The following is a 22,362-nucleotide window of genomic DNA, read 5'->3' on the forward strand; positions in this document are numbered from 1 at the left end:
AGGTTGTGGTGTGGAGTCAGGATCAGGCTTGTTCTATTGGGTTCCAGAGAATATAGCTAAGAACAATGACAATCATTAGAGTGGTTCCAAGTGAACTGGGCTGCCTGGGAGGGGACAGGGAGAAGATGGACTTCTCTCCACTGAAGGTTTTCAAGAGAAAACTGGGTAAGTACTTGGTAAGATATATTGTAGACAGGATTCTTTTTCAAATATGGGATGGACTATAAGGCCCTAAGCTCTTTTCCAACTAAGAATCTGGACTCAAGAATTTTCAGACTTACAGTAAGTTTTAATAGAACACTCATCAATTGTTTTGCATTTCTGAAGATGACAAAATAGAGGAAATAAGTTTAGCAGGAAACACGAAGACATTAGTCCTAAAGAAATTATAAAGATGACCTTCTAGATGGTGAGAAATTAAATATCAGAATAGGCAATCAGGGAAGGTTACAGAATTACTGAAACAGTAATTACAGAAACTCCTGATGAGTTTGAAATAAATTATCCAAAACAAAGGATTAGTAAAGTATGGTCCTTCCTGAAGAAGGCAGGTATGTTTCTATGAAATACATCTTTTTAAGCAACTGAAAGCTTTTAAACAAAAGTACAACATAAAAGCAGAAAAATTTAAAATGTGAAAAAGTTTTTGCTATATGGTGGTCTCCCAATTAATTTCAATGAATGGCACTTTTATGCTTTTGAAAAATTTTCTAACAAAAAACATTAAGTTCATTATATTTTCTAGGTGTTGTTAAAAATATATAGAATTATTTGTTCCCTTCCCAATAAAGTTTATATACTTCCTTAGGGGAAAAATGTTTAAATTTGGGTTTTTACTTCACCATTTCACATGAATAGCATGGTTGGTGAACATTTTTCTGACCATAAAGGTCCTGGGACTTTTCACCTTTTTAGTGTTTTTAAGAGTCTAGGGAAAGCTATGGATCCCTTCACAGAAGAATGTTTTTAAATACATCAAATAAAATGCAAAGGAGTACAAAGAAAGCAATATAGTCATCTTGACATTTAAAAAAATGTCTTGATACACCAGGTTAAGAACTCCTGATTTGGGCAGTCTCTGATTGTGTGTGTGTGTGTGTGTATACACATAAACATTAATATATCAAATTATATGCATTCAAATATATTAATAGAGGAAACCAGGGAAAGAAGTCTATGAGTTGATCTGAGGTATGAAGCAAAACATGGCCCAGGAATTGGTGAACTTTTGGCATAACTCAAACAGTTATACTTATTCAAGAAGGAACAAAAATTCAGGAGAATCAGGATGAAGGAAATAAGGTATAATTATAGATTACTAATAAGGACAAAAAAAGTCTAAAAAGTGACTGGGATTTGGGCAGATTAGACCTGAAGTATGAAGGAAAGATACAATAAAATGAAAAAGAGGCTAAGTTGAAATTCAGCAGGCAATACTGAAGAAAAAGCCATGTACTCTATCTATTGCTCAAGGCTTGTCCATTGCTTTATAAAGCCTATACAGTCCAGTTTACCACAGAATATTTCAGGTGAGTAAGAATTCTTCTTTCAATCCTGAAGGGAGATTTGACCTTCCAAAGTGATTTCTCTGATGGCAAATCCTCCCTACTCTAGGATGAAAGTATGGTCATAATGTAGCATAAAGTGATATCCTCCTGAGTCACACCAAAACAGAATCATCAGAAGATCTTAGATTTAGTTCCAGATGAAACTGGAATGGTTAACAAGTCCTACCTTCTCCTGAGGGTCAGAGAGGTTAAGGTCATTTGCCCAAGATTACAGAATGAGTAGAAAAGATTGATTTCAAAGCTAGGTCCTTGGGTATACCCATGCATTGATCTTTTCTGCCTTTAACCTGAGAGGATTCCAGAGGACAGGAGAAAGAGCATGGGCTGGTCTTGTGAACATGATAAACCAGATCACATGAAGTTTTTGGTTTAGCAAAAACAGTAAAAGAAGTGATTACAGTTCACTTGGGGTGTTGCACAGTGAATATCAGAAGGATGACAGTTACTTAAATCATTCACTGGGTGGAATAATTACCTTGAAATGAACCACTGAGAGTGTACCACTTATATTATGAGATAGAATTGAGCACATCAGAAGAGTTAACGGGTTTGGTAGAATAGGTCTTTGTCAGAATCACGCAGGTGATTAAATACATGAATTGGACATCTACTGTACTAGGGTGCTCTTAGTGACATGAACACAACAGGTAAAATTGTGCAATTACCAAGTTGAGCATTAGCTCAGAGAGCATCTTTTGCCATTTGAAAACAGTTGATTCTAGGTTAGCATGTGTGAATCACTCAGTAGTTAGCTACTGAGGTTATCTATTCTATCACTTTGTGGAGTAGTTCTAGTCCAGAACACATCAAATTTGGAATGCTGCTTTATTGCAAACTCTAGGTAATTGTCTCCTCAGGGCAGAAGGCCTACAGATGAGATGAGCTCTTTACAATTACTGATGTTAAAACACTAAATAGCCTTTGCATTGAAGCAAGAGAGATGACAGAGAGGTGGACATTAAGTGCTTATTTCACAATTAACAACGGGCTCCAGGGCTTTTTCCAAAATCTGTACTTGGGTGTCCAGATTTAACTCTTTGCTATATTGCAGTAGAGTTTCCAATGTTATAGACTCATAAAGCAGGCAAACATGCAGCTATCAAACTATACTTTCAGACAGCCTGAAATAGATGGGTCTTCTTTTCTTAAGGGTCATGCCAGGAAGATTATATGATTTCCTTCAGATGCCATTTTTAGAATCTCATAGCCTTGGAAATCTCATCTGTCATACATCTTTCTTTGGCTGAAACTTAAGCCATTTACTTTGGTCTGTCTGGCGGCCCCACTAAAGAAGTGGAAAGCTACAGGCCCAAAGGCTAGATATAACTGGCTCTCTGGAAATATCCCATTTTGAGAAGTTTTTCTCTCTATTGCTACTGCAGGATAGAGAATTAGTTTACCCTAGTCAGTTTCTATGATTATCTCCCTGAAAGGAGAAACCGCTGCATCTGTGGTAATAACTATCAAAGTGACATTCCAATAAGTGTGATGTTCTGTAAACTAGTTAATTAAATCTAGCTTGCTTTAAATGTTTTTAAACACATCCAAAAATATATGGATTAAAATTCAACTGAATATTACTCATACCAAGACCATTATTTATGTAGTTAGAAGATGCTTGATAAGGTATTTTGATTCATTGTTTCAGTGATTTAAAGGGGGGAGGAGGCAAATCTATTGCATGCTCTGCATAACTGAAAAGAATAATAGTATTGGCGGCGGCTAGATGGCACAGCAGATAGAGCACCGACCTTGGAGTTTGGAGTACTTGGGTTCAAATCCAACCTCAGACACTTAATAATTACCTAGTTGTGTGGCCTTGGGCAAGCCATTTAACTCTGTTGCCTTGAAGAATCTTAAAAAAAAAGAATAATAGTATTGCTGTCACTATGAAATAAAAGTATTTAAATTACTTTAAAAAAAGAAAAAGGAAGAACCTCTTGAACTGTGGCTAATCAGCTTACCATAATGTTAAAGGAAGGTTATAAGTGGCCAGTCAACCGTGGTGTAGTAAAAGACAATTGTCTTTTGAGTCAGAAGACCTAAACTCACCAATATAGTGGCTATGATGATGATACCTCAAAAGTTGTTATGGAATTTGAAAGATATGCTATACAGAAGGAACTTAGCAAATTGTTAGAAGTCTTTAAAATATGCTATTATTATTATTGCCATATTACTAGTATTATAATTTACTATGAAATTTATATTCCAAGAAAATAGCAAAGTATAAGCAAAATACTTTACTTCTAACCCTCTTTTAACAGATTATCCTAGCATTCATTTCAGAGTCTATTTTGTCTCCTTTGTTTCCTCTCTCTCTCTTTTCTCTCTCTAAGGAACATTATGTAATTTTCATTTCTTGTTCAAAGTCATTACTTTTTATCCTTATTTTCCAACTTTCTTTTCTCTTCTAGATTATCTTCCCCCTGACAATTTTCAAATTAATCATTTTCTATTAGGTACCTACTACTTATATAATCCTATAGTAAATACTTATACTTAGTAAATATTTGAGCACTTTTGCTCATGTTTCTATTTTCAAGTTATTGTGGCAAGTAAGCTTTCCACTCCTTAACAAAAATTTATTTCTGGGAGATGCCACAGAATGCCTCATCTAGTACATATCTTTGAGGCTTAGCATAAAAGCTCAATTAAAACAAATCTTGTTATATAAGGAAATAGGGGAAATAAATTTTTTCCTAAGATCATAAGAAACCTGAGAAAAAAAATAGAATTTATCTTCAATTCAACATGTATTAAGAGTCTACTATTTAGAGAGTATTATTTCTGAGTGTTTATAAAGACATGTAGAGAAAAAGTATCTAGACAGATATATAGTGATAAATATATAGAGTGATTCAAAGTAATTTCAAGAGGGATAGAGCACTAATACTTTGGAGAGAATCAAGAAAGACTTCATGTAGTGATACTTGAGTTACACCTTGAAGAATGTTGGGAATTCTATGAAGTGGAGCCATTTCTAACAAACAGTGCAGAAATTACCTACAATCGGCATATTTAAATAACATTACCTTATTTGATCTTTTAGTCGTCACCTAAATGAGACAATCTGTGTTAGGCACTTACTTTGAGATGCTGAAAGATTGGAAAAAGCTGACTTTGTTCGTCCTGCCAACCACTCTAAGCTTTCATGCATGTTGGCCAGAGCCTTCAGGTCACTAACATCACGTAGGATCTCTTGTTGTGGGATTAATTTATCACCCAGGTTTCCAATTAGAACTTCAGACTCCTTGCCAAAGGCTGCCCTGTAACACAAATTGAAAACAGACATCACAAAATAGTTTGAGAATTTTAGAAATGGGGAAAGACTATTTAGTTCAAATCTAACAGGCTGATGCTACAGCAGAACAGAAGAAATTGCTCTCATTATCCTGCTGATATGTATTACTACCTCCAATTTTCTATGTAAGGATACCACTAAATATTTTTATTTAAGAGCTACTACTTTGGGTTCAAACATTTAGAAGTGTATGGTCTCAACAAGAAAATATCAGTTTGTGCCAAAGAGAGTTTGGAAGACTACTGACTGTCAGCAAAACCAGATTCAATGGGATAGGAAACTGATGAAATGGTTAGGTGAGCTAATAAAGACAGTTGCATTTCCTAATTGGAAAAAAGATAAGTCTTAAGAGATTTATAATGCTGTGTGTATGTTTACTTATACATGTATGGATATTTATATACACATGCACACATATATACAATACAATGTCCCTATAATCCCCCCCCCCCCTTTTTAGACTGGAAAACAAGGTTACAAAGAAAAGAAAATCATTTCCTTCTTACAAATGGGACAAAAAATGGGCTATAATGACAAAGCTTCTAGAATTAAGTAAGAGTGGTAAGGTAAACTCTTGAATGAAAAAATATATTTGTGCATATATGTATATATGTATATATATATATATATATATATATATATATATATATTTCTGATATCATAGCTAAAGATTTTTGATGGCATGTCATTTCTCACCCAGTTGCCCTCCTCTGAACTTCTCTATCATGCCCCAGGAACCTTTTCATCCTGCAAGGTCACTTCAACTCTGGAATTCAAACTTTTTTCTTCCCTAGGCAGTAGTTAGGACCCTTGACAAGTTTTGATAGGTGAATATTTGTAAGCATCAGGATCCCCTATTAAATACAATTGCAAACATTTATTCAAAATTTACTGCTGGGATTACTAAGACAAAACTGGTAAGAATCCCTGTCCAAAGCTACATTCTAAAAAACATGAAGGGTGGGGTGGCAATCTATAGATCTGCAAATAGTAAATTGAAGAAGGTAACATTAACACCAAGGACATTAGGAAGACTTCCTAAATGAAGATCTGTATGGACTGAGCCTTGAAGAAAGAGAACAGTTCTAGCATGTAAAGATGGAAAGTGAGATGGCATGGAAGAGAGTGGCCTTTGGAAAGGTATGGAACCTGGAGATGAAAAATTGAGTTAAGGGGATAATGCATAGGACAATTTGGTTGGAAGGGGATTGGTGAAAAGTAATCTGAAATAAGGCTAAAAAATTTATGAAGCTGGTTTGTAAAGGTTTTTGAAAGTCAACCTTGGCAGGTTGTGTTTTAATCCAAAAGCAACCAGTTTTCTAACAAGAGGAGTGACATGATCAGAACTGTGGTTTTTAAAAATTTTTTTTAATGTTTTTATTCATTAGTTTTTCAACAACATGCAACATTCAGAGTTGTGTTTAAGAATTTCTTTTAGGAAGAATTTTGTCACCTGTATGGAAAGTTGAAGGGAAGAGAGATTAGAATCAGGAAAAGACTGCTTCTATAGACTAGGCAAGAGACATTAAAAAGCCTTAACTAGGGTGGTTGCCATATAAAAGGCAAGAAGGGAATGGATGTGGGTTATGATGTAGAGGCAGAATCAACAAGACTCAGCAAGGGACTGTTCATAATAAGGATAGGAGACAGAGGAAGGAGTTGATTTTGATTCTGAGATCTTTAACTGTAGAGCTGGTTTCCTCCTCAATAGAAATAGAGAAAGAAAAGTGGAACAGGATTAGTATTCATGGAGGAAAGGAAGGTGATAAGGAGATCTCTTTGAATGTGATAAATATGAGATATCCAAAGATTGACCAGTTGGAGCCTACTTTACAATGAAGAAAATTAGAACTGAAGAGATCAAATGATGTCTTATAAAACATAACTAATAAATGATTAAGTAATGACTCAAAGTCATCTTCTAACCCTAAGTCCAAGGTTCTTTCACTTATACCTTGCCATTAATTTTTAAAAGACAAACCCTATAAGTGAGAAGAAAATTAGTTCTATTAGACAGTAGTAAATAACAAATCATGTTAGAAAGGTAGCTAAGGGAAAGACTGGAGAGAGACTTGGAATTGGAGAAAGACCTGAATTCAAATTCTGCCTCAAATTCTCTGTAAAAATGAGTAATCACTTACCCTATCTGGGTCTCATTTTTCTGATTTAAAAAGAGGTTGAACTCAATGACCTCTATAGTCTCTTCTAGTTCTATATCTATAAACCTCTGATTTATCCTGAGGCATTTGCCTTTAAAATCTTACATGTCGTACATTTCTTTATGAGAAACAGCATGGTGTAGTACACAGTTAAGCTTTAGAGTTAGAAAGATTTTAGACCTGCCTCTGTACAAACTTGTTGTGAGATCCTGGGCCAGTCATTTAACCTCTTAGTGGTCAAGGGAATTCTTTAAGAATATAAATTCCAGGAGCAGCTAGGTGGCACAGTGGATAGAGCACTGTCCCTAGGAGACAGGAGGACCTGAATTCAAATTCATCCTCAGATACTTAATAATTACCTAGTGGTGTAACCCTGGGCAAGTCACTTAACCTCCCTACCTTGCAAAAAAATAAAAATTTTAAAAAAAGAAAATTCCATATGAGTTGCATATGTGCAACCCTAGAGAGAATTTCTACACAGGAATGCCCTAGAGTATCACATCCTCTCCCTATCCAATCCTGTCACCCCCTGTGACATCCCTTTTAAATATGTATTTATATAAGCAAAAGAATTATGGTCTGGATTAATTGTCCTTAATTATTCACATATGGAGGTCATGTAAATGGTTGGTCCATGAACAGGCAACTGATGCCTCATACATAAACAAAGTTCTTTATAAATAGATAGCCTTACTAACTCAAACATATAAAGCACAAGCCGGATGTGTCCAAGCTCTCTGCCTCTAGAACCTTCTCATTTGCTAGGGCAGTTAACTGGATAATTGCATAGACCATTTTACCTAAAAGAAGCTTCTCCTTGATAGTAAGTTTTCTCTAAGTCTGATACTTCTAGATCAGCTTCCTGGGATCATGCTAAGCAAATTTCCCATCCCTCACTGTTATCTGCCATTCAGCCAAGCTGTACAGAAATAGGTTTTTTAACCTATACTCATGCTAATTAATCATTCTAGCTCCTTGATCTTTTCTGATAGATATAATACACAAAATACTTTTTGTGTTTGACAGCTAAAAGCTGCAATAAGGAGGCAAATATCCTTGAAAATTAGACCCAGGGCCATTTTTATGCATGTAGGGGGAATGCCATGTGGAATGTGACAATCAAGATGAGTGTATTTATATAAAATTTTAATCTGCTTGTGCAGCCATCTTCAAGCTTTTGGCACATCTGTTGTGCATGCTCCTAGCATGGCATTCTTAGTCTCTGTCCCATTTGGCTTGCTAACATTTGCTTCACCTACTAAGCCTTGAGAGCCATAGATTAGAAAATACAAAATGCCTCATGTTGAATATATAGTAGACATCTCATTTGACAGGAATCCATAATCACTCCTAACACCCTGGAAAGAGTGCAGGAACCATGACATTGAGAATAATTGATTGACAGCTGTAGCCAGTTTCTCAGAAAACCCAATCCTTCAAGGATATATGTGCAAAGTGCTGGTGGAGGGATCTTATACCCACAGAATTCTGAAATGGTTTACTTCATGCTGTTCACTGCAAATTTTTTAAAAAGGTGCTGCAGAACCTTGTAAATTTACACATCAGGAGTCTACATGCCAGGAAAATAGGCAATAAAAGCTCAGTGAGGGAAAGAAAATTGCTATAATTTCAGCACAATATTGGACTGTTGTTGTTGTTGTTTTGCCTTCTTGAAAAAGACCAAGACATCAAGAAGGTGATTCTAGGATTTGCAAGTCAATTGGATTTGAGTGAGGGGGTGCTGTGCAAAGTTATCAGTCTCACTTTCTCCTCTTGGAGCCACCTGGGTCCAGTGACCAGATATGGATCAGGACCAGTGATGGCCACCCAATCTAAAACAGGAGCACCTAAAGAATGTTGTCTTCTATAGTAGAGGTGTCAAATACATGCCTTGCAGGCTTTCAAGTGCCACCAGAACCAGATTAAAATGTAATTGTGAAATAAAAAAACAATACCAATAAAAACATAATAGAACATGAATAATGTTAACAAGTGTTTTTCTGTCAATATGTAGGCCACAAGGATTCTCATACATGGTTTAATGGTTCTTTCTTCTATTGGAGTTTGATACAACTGATCTTTGCCTCTGATTTTCTGTTGGATCTCCTCCAAGATAGTAGTAGACAAGGCTGAAGATAATGTGTTTCCTTGTTTTAAGATGTGTTTGATGTAAATAAATTTCTACTTTTTTTTTTTTTAAGTTTTTGCAAGGCATTGGGGTTAAGTGGCTTGCCCAAGGCCACACAGCTAGGTAATTATTAAGTGTCTGAGGCCGGATTTGAACTCAGGTACTCCTGACTCCAGGGCCGGTGCTCTATCCACTGCGCCACCTAGCCACCCCCACGCCACCTAGCTGCCCCAAGAAATTTCTTAACATCTTTATCTTTCACAAGGTTGATAATGTATAACCTGCAATTATTTTCATAGTTATCTTTTTGCAAATACTTATCATGAGCATTGCATTATAAGATAACTAATTTCTCATGAAATATTTCATATCATCTTTGGACCATAAAAAAATCAGCTGTCAACTCCTATTTGCTTTGTCAAGAAGCCCTTGTTATCCCTCTATCAATTTAGCTGTAATTTCTTCTCACTTTTTGGTTTTGCTTATAGGGAGAATTACGAGAATGACATAATCTATTTCTCTACTAGTATGTCAACCCTGGTCACTGGATAAGGATTTCACATTAGGATAACTACTGCTTAATTAATACCTTCAGGCAGCCTAAAAATTGTGATTCTTAGCAGTCTCTGTCCTGCTTTCTGCCATCATCACTGCAGAAACAGAAGATCATTTTGCAGAAGAATGGGGACAATATTTGATTTTTCTTTGTTTCATAAGTTAACATAGTCAAAGACTCCACCACCAAGTAGCCAGCCTACTGAAAATGAGCTTTTCTTTATTTAGCTGGGTTAGACAAAGACATATGTCATAATCTGATGATCTCAGAGGAGATCTACTTGAAAAAACAAACACCCAGATCTAGTCAAAATTTTATGTTCTCTGGAGGCCAAAATGGTATTAATAAGAGATGTCTAATATTGAAACTAGTTTGTGTAAATGTAATTTTGGGTCATGCAATATATAAGTATTTATACAAAAGAAAGCAAAATCTGATTCCAAGCCTATAGCTTTTAAAAAAGAAAAGCCAAATAATTTAAAAAACAATCATTAAGAAAAGAAAATATTTTTGTTCTGTGTCTTTTTCTAGGACTACCTGAAGTTGTACTATCCAGATAGGGATCCTGTCATCCTTCTCTCCCTCCATTCCTCCCTTTTTTATAGTTGCAGGGAGTATGAACAAAGTTCTGAATCTGATTTCACTTTGCATCATAATGCAAAGAGAGAGAGACCTATGTCTCTCCATATTTCTTATAGGCTTCATACTTATCATTTTTATGACAGCACATTTTTCTTTAGTAGTATAACCAATGAAAATTAACTTATACAACAAGAAGACCAAAAGAGCTCAAAAAAATACCATAGAGGAATACTTGCCAAAAGCAATACTAGGTTAAAATAAAATTCATTTGTAAAATTTTATGAAGAAAGATGAACCAGTAAAAACTGTATTATTTCATACGGCAGCAAAATAGAAGAGTGAAAGGTAAAAGTCATTTTGGACAGTTAGGTGGTACAGTAAAGAGAGTGCCAGACCTGAAGTCAGGGAGACTGAGTTCAAATCCAGCCTCAGACATGTAAACATGAAAATGAAAGTAAGGCTAACAGACCAGAAGAAAAAAGTTAGATGTTTGTAAAATTCATCTTTGCCAACTGATTTTTTCATGAAGGACAGTGGAACCATCATACTTGTATCCTAATATCACAGTCCCTAAGGTATTTATATATTAATGGCACTTTGTTCTGGTTGTCATTTTGACAAAGTTTGAAAGATTTATCTGCAGGTCTGCTAACTAAAATTGTCTACTTTTAAAACTAGCAAGACTATATTAAATTTTACTACTTTTGGAGTAGATGAAGAAGTTGAGACGAAGAAAGGTGATCTGTCCAAGATCATGTATCAAGGAAATGGCAAATTAGATTGATAAAGGGTAGAGAAAAATTAGGGTTCCATCTACCTTTTTTTTAATGATGCTAATTGATTCTTGTGAGTTGTGATAATGATACTTTCATCTATCACTATCAGCTTTTCACAAATGCTCATTTTTCCATCTTTCTAAGACAGTTCTATTTGTACTATGTCACCCTGTTAGGCTAGGAATAATAAAAAAAAACACTGATCTTTATTTAAACTGTGGCACCAGACAGTAAGATATTTAAAGGTTTTTTCCCCCCATAATGATCTTAGCTTTAACTCACTACTCTGCCTTCCTGTCTGATCACAAGTTCCTTACTTATTACTTATTTCTTGGTTTTTTCCCACTCTCACCCAGTTGCTAAAATTACTATTGTCCACATTTTGCTAGTATATTCAAACATAACTTCTTTTACTTTATATGGTCCATTACTTTGTCTCTAATTATACTCCAACTGCCCACAGAAATTCTCCAAGTGAATGTTTTATCACTTTTGATTCTGCATGGTATAGTAGAAAGAGAACAAGATTTAGAATCAGAAGAGTTGGTTTGATTATAAGTTTTCATACTTAAAATTATTTAGTATTTTTATGGCTTATTAAATTAGATCCTCCATCAAGCCTATTCAATCCAATATTTGATATCACTTATGCTTGGTATGCTGTTCCTAGGTGCAGATGCTTAGCCCCTTCTTTCCCCTGCCAAAATAGGTTACTTCTTAAGTCAATGTTATCCATAAGAATGAACAGAATCCTATAAAACTATTTCAACACCCACCTGTCTGTGTTATTATTCTGCTATTATGTCTTCTACTATACATAGTTTGTTTGATTTGAATCTTGTTCTAGACTATGACTAAAATTTGGACATTGACTCTAGTTTATCTTTGTTCTGGCCCTGGTGTCTACTATCTGCCTGGTTCTGCTAATTTGGTTTGGTTAACTCTGTAGCCTGATTCTAACCATAAATGAGTTATTATATTTTAATTATTATATTATGCTATACCTTTCCCAACCTGTTCTTCTATGCTAGTTCTAGCCTTACACCTTGGTCTGTGCTATTGACTTTCTGAGTTTCTACTCCAACTCTTCCCTTCTTGGTGAATTTAGCTTTAGCTCTAACATAATTATTCTATTTAATTCTCTCAATATGTTGCTTTGAGGCATGGTAATGACCAATATTGGTATAATATTTTGAAGAGAGCAAAGTAAAAACAAAGGTAGAAGGTGATGTATCTGGTTGTTGTTGTTCAGTTGGGTCCAACTCTACATGACCTTATGAACTCTGTCCATAGGGTTTCTTCATAGGTCAAGATAAGTAGTGGTTTGTTATTTCTTTCTTCATCTGTCCCCATTTTACACATGAGGTGCTGAAGTAAATAGGGATAAAGTGACTTATGCAGGGTCCCACAACTACTAAATGTTTAAGGCCAGATTTGAGCTCATACCTTCCTGACTCTAGGCCTGGTGCTCTAGGCATTGTACCACCTCGTTGCCCAATGGAGTACACAGTTTAAAAAATCAATAGCAAAAGTAAAAGTAGAAGTCAAGTTTCTTGTTTCTGGCTTCTTGCTCTGTGCATCAAATCATATGTATGGCCTTTTAAAAAAGTTGCAATAACTGGAATGAATCCTTCTTCTCCCTCTGGTCTTTTCCTCACATTTCAGATCTGTCCACTTCAAGTTATTCACAAATCACTTCTAGCCATGGAACTGTCCTTGGCTGAACAATCAACTCTAATAGCATTAATGGAAGAAAGACATAAGAGGCGGATCATATCACAGATAATAGAAACCTTTACAAAACAAGCTGTCTACTCTCTGCCCTCTTCCACCTTTTTTGTAATAACTTGCTTAACTACAGGGTAGAACTAAAGCTTCCTATGCATAAACAAAACTTGACCAAGTTGCTGAATGTGTCTAGAGCCAAAAGGAAGCAGCTGAAGGAGGCTGGGGGGAAAAAGAGGACAAGGAGACCAAAGAACATGAAATTTGTATGGAGTGGAGGTCTAGGGTTAGAAATGAACATTACCTAGAAGTCGACACTGGGGAAAGTATCTGGGATACAATGGAAAGAAAACTGAGCTTGGAGTCATAGAAACCACATTCATATGCCAGCTGTGTCCTTACTGGACTAATGCATCTCCAAGATAACTTCCAATACCATGATTCCATTGCTAAAAATTTGCTCACTTAAATACCCCCAAATAGGAATTTTGCATATTTTCTGATTTATCTTGCTTGAAGATAACAACATAAGTATGGGCACAAAGTTAGCATGTTTCAACAATTGGATTACTGGCAAATACCTTGAACACTTTCTAACAAGGAACTGATTTTAGCTATTGCAAAAAGTTTATAGTTCCTTCATTCTAAGCATTTTTTTATTAGAAAATCAATCATTCTACTTTTAATCTGTCCTTTTCTTTGAGCTTCAGTACATATCATAGACATTTTGTTTAAGGGTATATTGGCTGAATAAGAAACTTTTATCAAGTTAAAAAGAAACAAGAGTGACATGAAGGTCAATGGCCTTAAGTTAAGAGGAAAATTCACTTTCAATACCTGTCCTTTGCTCTTATCTGAGGAAGGCTTTTTTGCTGTTGTTTTTTTTAGGTTAAAACCCTAAAACCCTGTGGTAACTTCCCAGGGATGAGCTATTAGTAATATAGGAAATATATATGCTTAATATATAGGCTAAAATCACATACCATAGAAAAACAAATGTGTTTTAATAGATTCATGCTCTGGAAATGTTGAAATTTATCACTATCTGTGAAAAATCTTGAAGAACAAATATAACAACCCATCTTTCTCCCTGATGCTAACATTTTCTGAAGTAATAGAAAGGAAACAAGATGACTAATGTAACCATTTGTGATAAATTAAGATTACTTTCACACAGTGAAGTCATTTTGCTTTTGCCAAGAGTGAACATAGTAAAGTGTCCACATAAATCCTAGAAAGCTATTGAGAATGTGACCTCTGATACGTCTTTGACAATAGTTTTAAAACTATGTTCCCCTTTCAGGACAGCTAGGTGGCACTGTGGATAAAGCACAGGCCTTGGAATCTGGAGAACCTGAGTTCAAGTCCAACAGCAGATACTTAATAATGACCGAACTGTGTGACCTTGGGCAAGGGTCTTAATCACATTGCCTTGCAAAACCCCCCAAAACAAACAAATGAAATCCCAAAAATCAAAACTATGTTCCCCTTTCAACATTAGGTAATCCCTTTAATTATTGTTAAACCAATAATGAATCTAGGGTAATTACAAGGAAAATGGAACTAAACAGGGAAAATTGATAGGCTTTCTATAACCTAATAATGTATTCCAAAAAGGAGTTCTAAGGACAGCAAGTTTTTGGAAATAATACCTTCCTATTTGTATGGCATTGAGTTTCTAACAAAATTTGGACATATAGCTAGCTGTGAAACTAAAAGTCTGCATGATTTCTAGTCTTCCTATCACAACCACAACCCCAATTCTAATTCCTGATCTACACAGATGAATGCCTTGAATAGAAATAGTCGAATTTTTCTCCTTTTTTATTTTCACATATTCTACTCTCTGTATAGATCTTTCACTTGCAAAGTGCTTTACAATTGGTAAAGCAAAATAAAAAACATTAACTCTTATTTTTGTTCCTCTGTCACTATTGTTGCAATTCTACTATACCACAAAATACGTAACAGTATTGGAAAAAGTAATGGCTTTAGAATCCGAGGACATGGGTTCTTGTCATATATCTGGTGTTTCCTATCTGGATGATATCAGGCAAGTCATTAAACCACTTAAGCACCATTTCATTATCAGTAAAATAAAGGTGCTTGATTATATCCCTGAGGTCCCATGTGGCTCAAAATCTGTAATCCTATCAACCTATGACCTAAAACAAATGTGCTGGTTAAACAAAATGTGCATAAACATTTAATTATCAATATATTTATTTGCATTTTTAAGATTTGGGAGAATTTTTATGGAATTAAGCTTGAAGCATTTCCTAATCCTATTCCCCCAGGTAAATCTTTACCTTTTCAAATTTCCCATGTTGCTTTGATTTATTTTCCTCTATCCTTAACACATTCTACCTAGTATCATGCTTATTTATATACATTTTACTCCCTCCTCTGTTAAAATATAAACTCTCTGAAGCCAGAGACTTATTTTTTTTAATCTTTGTATATCTCACATTTATCACTGTGCCAAGCCCATAATAAACATTTAATAAAGATTTGAAGAATTAAAGGTTTGAAAGTGAAAAATTAACTGCTTCCTTGTTTTTCTCCGACTATTTTTTCCCTAAAATAAGCAGAGACATTTAGAATCATTCCTTTGATCTTAAAGTTTCTGAGTTAGGAGCACAACTTTCCAGAATAGCCTTTACTTGTCCTCTTTTACCTTGATATTGTAGCATCTGTAGAGTAGTGGAGTTAAAGGTTGAGTTAACAAGGAAAAACAGTTCTATAAGAGACAACCATCAAAGAACAATGTGCCTTCTCTATATGTGGCCAAACGTAAGGACCCTCTCTGTTCCCCAGAGCTCTGGGGCTGATAATGCATGCTCATCCATTTGCCAGAGGCCAACCTGATTCAAGTTGTAATTCAAACAGTGGCTGAGCTAGAGGGACCCATGTTACACTATGATTCTCTTTCTCAAAGTGGAACTGAGACTGGTCAACTCTGGTGAAGCAAAACTACTTTACAGGATGCTATCAATAACAAGAATTCAAAAAAATATAATCCTGACCCTGGACCCCAGGTGTGATTCCTATTTCTTCAGGAGTTGGTGGTGCAAAGCTTTTCAGAAGAACATTATCCCTACAATTAGCTGTTATGCAGCCAGGCAAATGTGACCATTATCTAGGAAGGAGACAAGGTCAAGGATGACAAGAATTCTTTTTTAGGGATGACTGGTTTCCAGACCCAGGATTTCTTCAGTGTAAGGGACTTCACTTCTCTAACAATGTGGAAGAGCTCTTCAGTAATTTATAGTCTTGGAGGACTGCCTATGGTTCTAAGAGACCCCTGTCCTCATGCCTCCAAAGTATGAGACGGAGGACATGAACCCAAGCCATTCAGACTCCTGCTCAGCCCTCTAACCATTATACCAAACAACCTCTCATGGGAAGAAGGTAACTTCTTTCAAAATAAAGGCTGTAAATATTCTTGAGTGAAGGCCCAAGAGCACCTTCATTAAATAACTATTTGTTAGGTACCTATTATAAGCCAGAACAGCTAGGTGTGCAGTAGATAAGAGTGCTAAGCTTAGGGTCAGGAAGGCCTGTGTTTAAATCTAGCACCATGGGGTGGCTAGGTGGCGCAGTGGATAGAGCACTGGCCCTGGAGTCAGGAGTACCTGGGTTCAAATCCGACCTCAGACTCTTAGTAATTACCTAGCCGTGTGGCCTTGGGCAAGCCACTTAACCCCATTGGCCACTTAACCCCATTGCCTTGAAAAATCTAAAAAAAAAATTAATCTAGCACCAGACACTTCCTAGCAGTCACTTCACCCTGTTTGCCTCACTTTCCTCATCTGTCAAATGAGCTGGAAAGGGAAATGGTAAACCACTCCAGGGTCATTGGCAAGAAAACCCCAAATGGGATCACAAAGAGTTGGACACAACTGAAATGACTGTCAAAGATCATACTAGGCAACAGGAAAACAAGATCAACAGGGAGATTAGATGTCTCTGAGATGCTTTCCAACTCTACATCTATGAGCCTGTGAAATCAAGGCAAAATATGTGCAAGGAATCCAGAAAACAACTTCTAGAGGGGAGAGATTTCCTGAAGGTGAGACTTAAACATAGCTTTGAAGGAAGCTAGAGGTAAAAAATATCCTGTATGGGGAAATGGAAATTCCTCTTGAGGGCCCCCAGAAGGGTTTTTTGCTTTCTGTTTTATCTCCATTACGTAGTATTGTGCTTTTCACATAGTAGATACTTTAAAAAAAATGTTTGTTGGATCAGACTGGCTTGGATTAACAAATCAATACATGCAAAAGCTCTATTTTTATTTACTATTTGTTTGATGCATATATGCCTTTCATATATTTGATGTGGGGAACAGGGAGGAGAGAGAGCATCTCTCATATTTTTCCTGTATTTTCATATCCATATAGCATTTATTCTATCATAGGAACTCAATAAATCTTTGCTCACTGACCAAAAACCTTTGGTTTTCTTGAAAAAGCTAGTTCCTATGGATAGCATTTCTAGATCAATATACTTTTTTTTCAGCCTCCCAATTTCCTTCCCAGTGCAGTGCTCTTTCAATGGTTGTACAATCTTCTCTGAAAGAATCTGACTTTCTTAATAGAAGGTATATCATGAGTAACTGAGCCCCTGTCAATAGTCTTGGAGAATTGGGATAGGGTTAAACTACGGAGTTCCAATCAACAAGCATCTACTAAACCCATAATATGTGTAAGTCATTATATTAAGACATTGAGGAAAATACAAAATGAGGTCAAAGATTTTTGTCCTGGAAGGAATCTTAGAGGTCACTAGTCCAATTCTGTCATTTTACAGAAAAGGAAACTGAAACTCATAAAACTATAGGGAGTTAAGGAAGGTCCTCAGATGGCAACTGGTGGAGACAGAATTTGAGCCTGGTTTCACAACTTCAAACTGAAGCCCATTTTACCATCTACCTTAAATGGGATATAGTCCTTTTATCATGGAGTGGATTGTCTAGTGAATGTGTACATAGATAACTTAAGACAGTAAAATATTGCTCAGTGAAAGTATTGAAGAGAGATCTCTCCCCATGATGTTGCTGATTATGAGAAATTAGGGGAAGGAGAATATTGGGAAGATCTTTATACAAGAAGTATTTGAGCTGAACTTTAAATTCTTGGTGAAAATTCAATAGGATAAAAGGGATAAGGGTCTCTAAGGAAAAGACATGAAAAAGTCATTATAAGGGTTAGAAGTTGAAGGAGTCTCAGAGGTCATTCTTGTCCTACTGCTTTATTACAGGGATGTAGAAATTGTGGCCCTGTAAATGGAAGTGACTTAACCAAAGTAACATGTATAGTCATTAACAGGATTTAAAGTGAAGACCTTTGACTCTAAGCTCCTTAAGAAAGACTAAACAATTGGAAGAAGAGTCATATAGGCAAGCATGATAGAAAAGTAAAGAGGCCTGGCCAACAGGAGGCTGCCTTCCATGGAGAGAAAGTCGAAATGAATTTAAGGGATTGGCAATGGAAAGCACAAAGTATTGTGGCATATGGTGAGTAGGCTTTTTTCTTTTAATTGGGCTTAAGAAAAATGAAAGCAACCATATAGCAGAAGATTTGTGTTACAGAAAACAGAGGTAGGTATTCTGAAGAGAAATGAGAATATGCTTTTGGGAAAGGAGGTAAGATTAAGAAAAACTAGGCAATCTGAATGACAGGTTCCACTAGGTTTAGTTCAATACACATCTTTTAATGGGTCTGAGATAATAAGAGAAGGGATTATTAAACCTGTCTCATCTCTCAGTCAATAGCCAAGACACTCACCAAACCTGAAGACAGATGCCCAACACTTCCCTGAGACCTTTTCAGAATTATTTCTATATCCTTCTTAATTGTTCACCATGGCCCTAAAAGCTAAGCCATACTTATCTACCTATCTAGCTACTCTGCCTCCCTTTACTTCTGTCATGTTTAACCATCAAAAACCCATTCAAGTAAAGCAGGGGTGGGGATTCATTTTTCTGCCAAAGGTCTTTTGGATATTTATGACATCATTCACAGGCCACACAAAATGATCAACTTAAAAAGTAACCTGTTAGATCTGGCCAAACATTTCATTATTTCACCCCTAAAAAGTTTCTAGATTTGTTGAATTTCTAGTCCCACTTATAGTTGCCTGGGCAGTGCTGCACCAAATGATTTTGCAGACCTTATATGCCTGTGGGTTGGACGTTCCCCATCCTTGAAGTAAAGATGACTGTACAATGGCTTGCACACAACAGATACTTCACTTTTGGTGGAATTGAGTAAGATTTAGGTATGAACTTTTTTGACACTATTAAGTCTCTGCATATTATCAAATGCTCAGAATAAATTTTTTAATTAAAGATTTTTATTACTGTACAAAACATCAAGTCATTGAACTTTTAACACTATATAATCAGTATGATCCCCAAATAAAAAGTCTCACTAGATTAGTGTTTGTTTAATGTCTAGGTCAGATTTTATGATACTTTTTCTCCATTTACTGCCAAACTTATGGTAACAAGAGCCCTACTACTATGATATAATAACATTAACATTCCTAATCTAATCACTTTGAATATTAATGGATTTGTTTTTAGTTTAATCCCAGTCAATTGCTAGCCTTTTATGTTTAATTTTAATATTTAAAATTTTTTTCTTATTCAGGTTTAATTGGCAGTGCTCCTCTATCCATCTCTGACTTTCATTTAATCAAGAAAAAAAAATTAGTAAGACTGTTTTTGCCCTAGTCCTAATTTAATATATTTATGTTTTCTTGTGTATTGTTTTCATAAGTACATTTAAAAAAATCACATTAGGTATTTTAATATGATGAAATGAATGCAACTATTCTGGGAAACATTTTGTTATAGCTGGCAAAAGAAGTCCAAATTATTCCATCAGACCAAGCTTTTATTTCTTCCTTCAAGTATATCTAAAGTATATCAAGTATATCCTCCTACTTGTCTTCTTTGGATCTTTTCTTTATATTGTCATTTAGCCTTTTGAAATATTTTCCCTGGTACCTTCCTGAATGAATTCATATTGTTAAAGCAAGGGCTCTTGATCTAAAGTCATTGTAGGGCTTTGTAAGATTCTGCTGTTTTTTTCTTCTTAATATTGAAAAAGATCTTACAAATCATCTCATCCAACTCCTTTATTTTGTAAATGAGGAAGCTATAGCTCAAGTTGCTGAAAGAACTCATTTAAGCTAGAATTGCATTTCATATTTGTCTCCCCAAAATCTTCAAGACTACTCTCCTATTTCTCCTTTAGAGTATCTTACTCCTTAATTTTCTTTATATATACCTTTTTCTATTTGAAAGGTGGCTAATTTATCTTGTAAGGATTCAATTTTTTTCTTGCTCTTCTTCCATTATTCCTTTATTAAAATTTAAACACCATGGCAAAGAAAAGTTTAGGCATGATAATTATCAGGCTTCCTTCACTGGGAAGAGAATATTTTAGTTGTCTTTTAATCAAGTTAATTCAATTCTTTCATAAACCAGCAAAAATAAATCTTAACAGAATTTCTACTCATTCAACAGCCCACACACAATCAAAGAATTTTTTGCAAAGTCTTCAAATATTCCCAGGTCTTATTTTTATTTTTTATGTTTTGTAGTTTCTTCTGATTTCTCTTTGCAATTGCTTTTTTTTTAGGTTTTTGCAAGGCAAATGGGGGTAAGTGGCTTGCCCAAGGCCACACAGCTAGGTAATTATTAAGTGTCTGAGACCAGATTTGAACCCAAGTACTCCTGACTCCAAGGCCAGTGCTTTATCCACTACACCACCTAGCCACCCCTGCAATTGCTTTTGTATATCCTCCAAAACAAGATGAATATGTTTAGTTTTAGGTCTTTTTCCTACTTTGTTTTTCTCAGTAACTATCTTTTTTTCTCTTCTCTTTCCTATTACAATAATTTTCCATTTTTATTGCCTTTGGGTTAGGAAAATAAATGGTTCTTAGGTATTCTATCACATTGTTTCTCCTAGATATATTCTAATAATGTGTTCAAACATTCACCAGAGCTTTTACCTAGAATAGCAACTGTAACATAGAATAGTATCTCAAATTTGTATAGTATTTTATGGTTTCCAGTCTGCTTTCCTAAGACATCAAAAGACCAATAATAACAAAAGGTAAAAGCTGTAGTATGAAAGGTCAAGTGATATAGTCCTGTGAGCTACAGAAGATGTTAAATTTAGAGTACCAGTGGTGGAGCTTAGGATGATACCAGCATTAGTTTTAATTCCCAAGCACATGCAATTACTTGTCAATCATTAAGCTGGTCAATGACTATTATTCCACTAGACTGTATAATCTCTCTAATCCCTTAACCGACTTAAATTCTTATCATTCATCTGATTGCAAGTTGTCAAAATGCTCTATGATTTAGAGTACATGTTCTTTAGACTGTATAGGCAGAATAATCTAGTACCACCAGTCACACATCCTTTTGCTTAAGGATTACTTGAGCTAAGAAAAAAAAACACAATCATAAGCTATGAATAGAATGAGAAGAATTCTCTAATCAAATATATTTCATATTTTCTTACATATGCTTCTAAAGCTATTTGATAGATAATCAAAAATTTTATTTCTAGCCCTTCCTTATTTCTGAGGTATAAATATTCACACAGAAAAATTACTAATCAACTCTCATTCCTGGAGCTGTTTCTGGCATACCCCTGTCTTTGGAGCACGTGAACCATAGGGATTTTTATTAGGTAGAAAAGACATCTAACTAGGATCTAGGGGGAAAAATGCAAAAGAAAACTAGTTTCTCCAAAAGTAAGGGTTATCTGATTCTTTTCTTTTTATACAATAAAGGATAGGATGGGGGGGACTAGGTCTGTGATTTCACAACTCTTGAGTAAGGAAATGACAAGCAATAAAGGTGAGCACTTGTCTGCAATATAATTTAAGAGAATTATGGAGAAACAAGGTATTAAGCACTCAGACAGTGGCTGCACTGAGGTTCCCAGCACTCTCGAGTGTGAGCTCCCAACATATATAAATATAATTGGGAAATATTTAATAAAATAAATAAAAATACAATTAACCTAGATAATATTATATTTTAATGCTAAGTCAACATGTAGCCTATAGGGATTGTTTATGTATGTATGTATGTATGTATGTATATATGAATGGTCCTCATTTCTATTTGAGTTTGGCACCAATGATATGAAGGATTTTGAAGACATTCTCTGACATTCTACATCAGAGGTCTGAGATCAGACTTCATACCTTGGCCTTACTGGTTTTGAGGCCAGCTCTCTATCCACTGTGCCACCCAAATTCTCACATCACTAAAATCTTTATTGAAACATATTTTCCCTTCTTTTTTCATTGTTGTCTGAAAGTCATATATTTTCAAAGCTTAAAAACAAGAAGAAAAAAGGGCTTTGCTTTAGTAATAGAGATACTCTAACCTTTACTCAATGCATAGAGCACTGTTCTCCATATTCGTACAAATGCCAAGAAGCTGTAAGAGTTTTAAAAATTAATTACAGGAAGTGAAGACTGCCTTCTTACTACTCTTGGCTCATGCCAAGTTCCATGGCCCTGTAA

The 22,362-nt window shown here is 35.4% G+C and overlaps 1 protein-coding gene across 2 annotated transcripts in view; it reads right to left on the bottom strand.

Annotated features, from left to right (window-relative positions):
• The window catches only part of EXOC4 (exocyst complex component 4), a 914,582-nt gene that overhangs the window by 124,747 nt on the left and 767,473 nt on the right, over window positions 1-22,362 (bottom strand). For both annotated transcript variants that reach the window (XM_074193663.1, XM_074193664.1), the window contains one exon: window positions 4,659-4,837. In XM_074193663.1, coding sequence (XP_074049764.1) covers window positions 4,659-4,837 — 179 coding nt within the window. The remainder of the gene's footprint in view (window positions 1-4,658; window positions 4,838-22,362) is intronic.

This window comes from Macrotis lagotis, chromosome 7 (assembly GCF_037893015.1).
Source record: "Macrotis lagotis isolate mMagLag1 chromosome 7, bilby.v1.9.chrom.fasta, whole genome shotgun sequence".
NCBI lineage: Eukaryota > Metazoa > Chordata > Mammalia > Peramelemorphia > Peramelidae > Macrotis > Macrotis lagotis.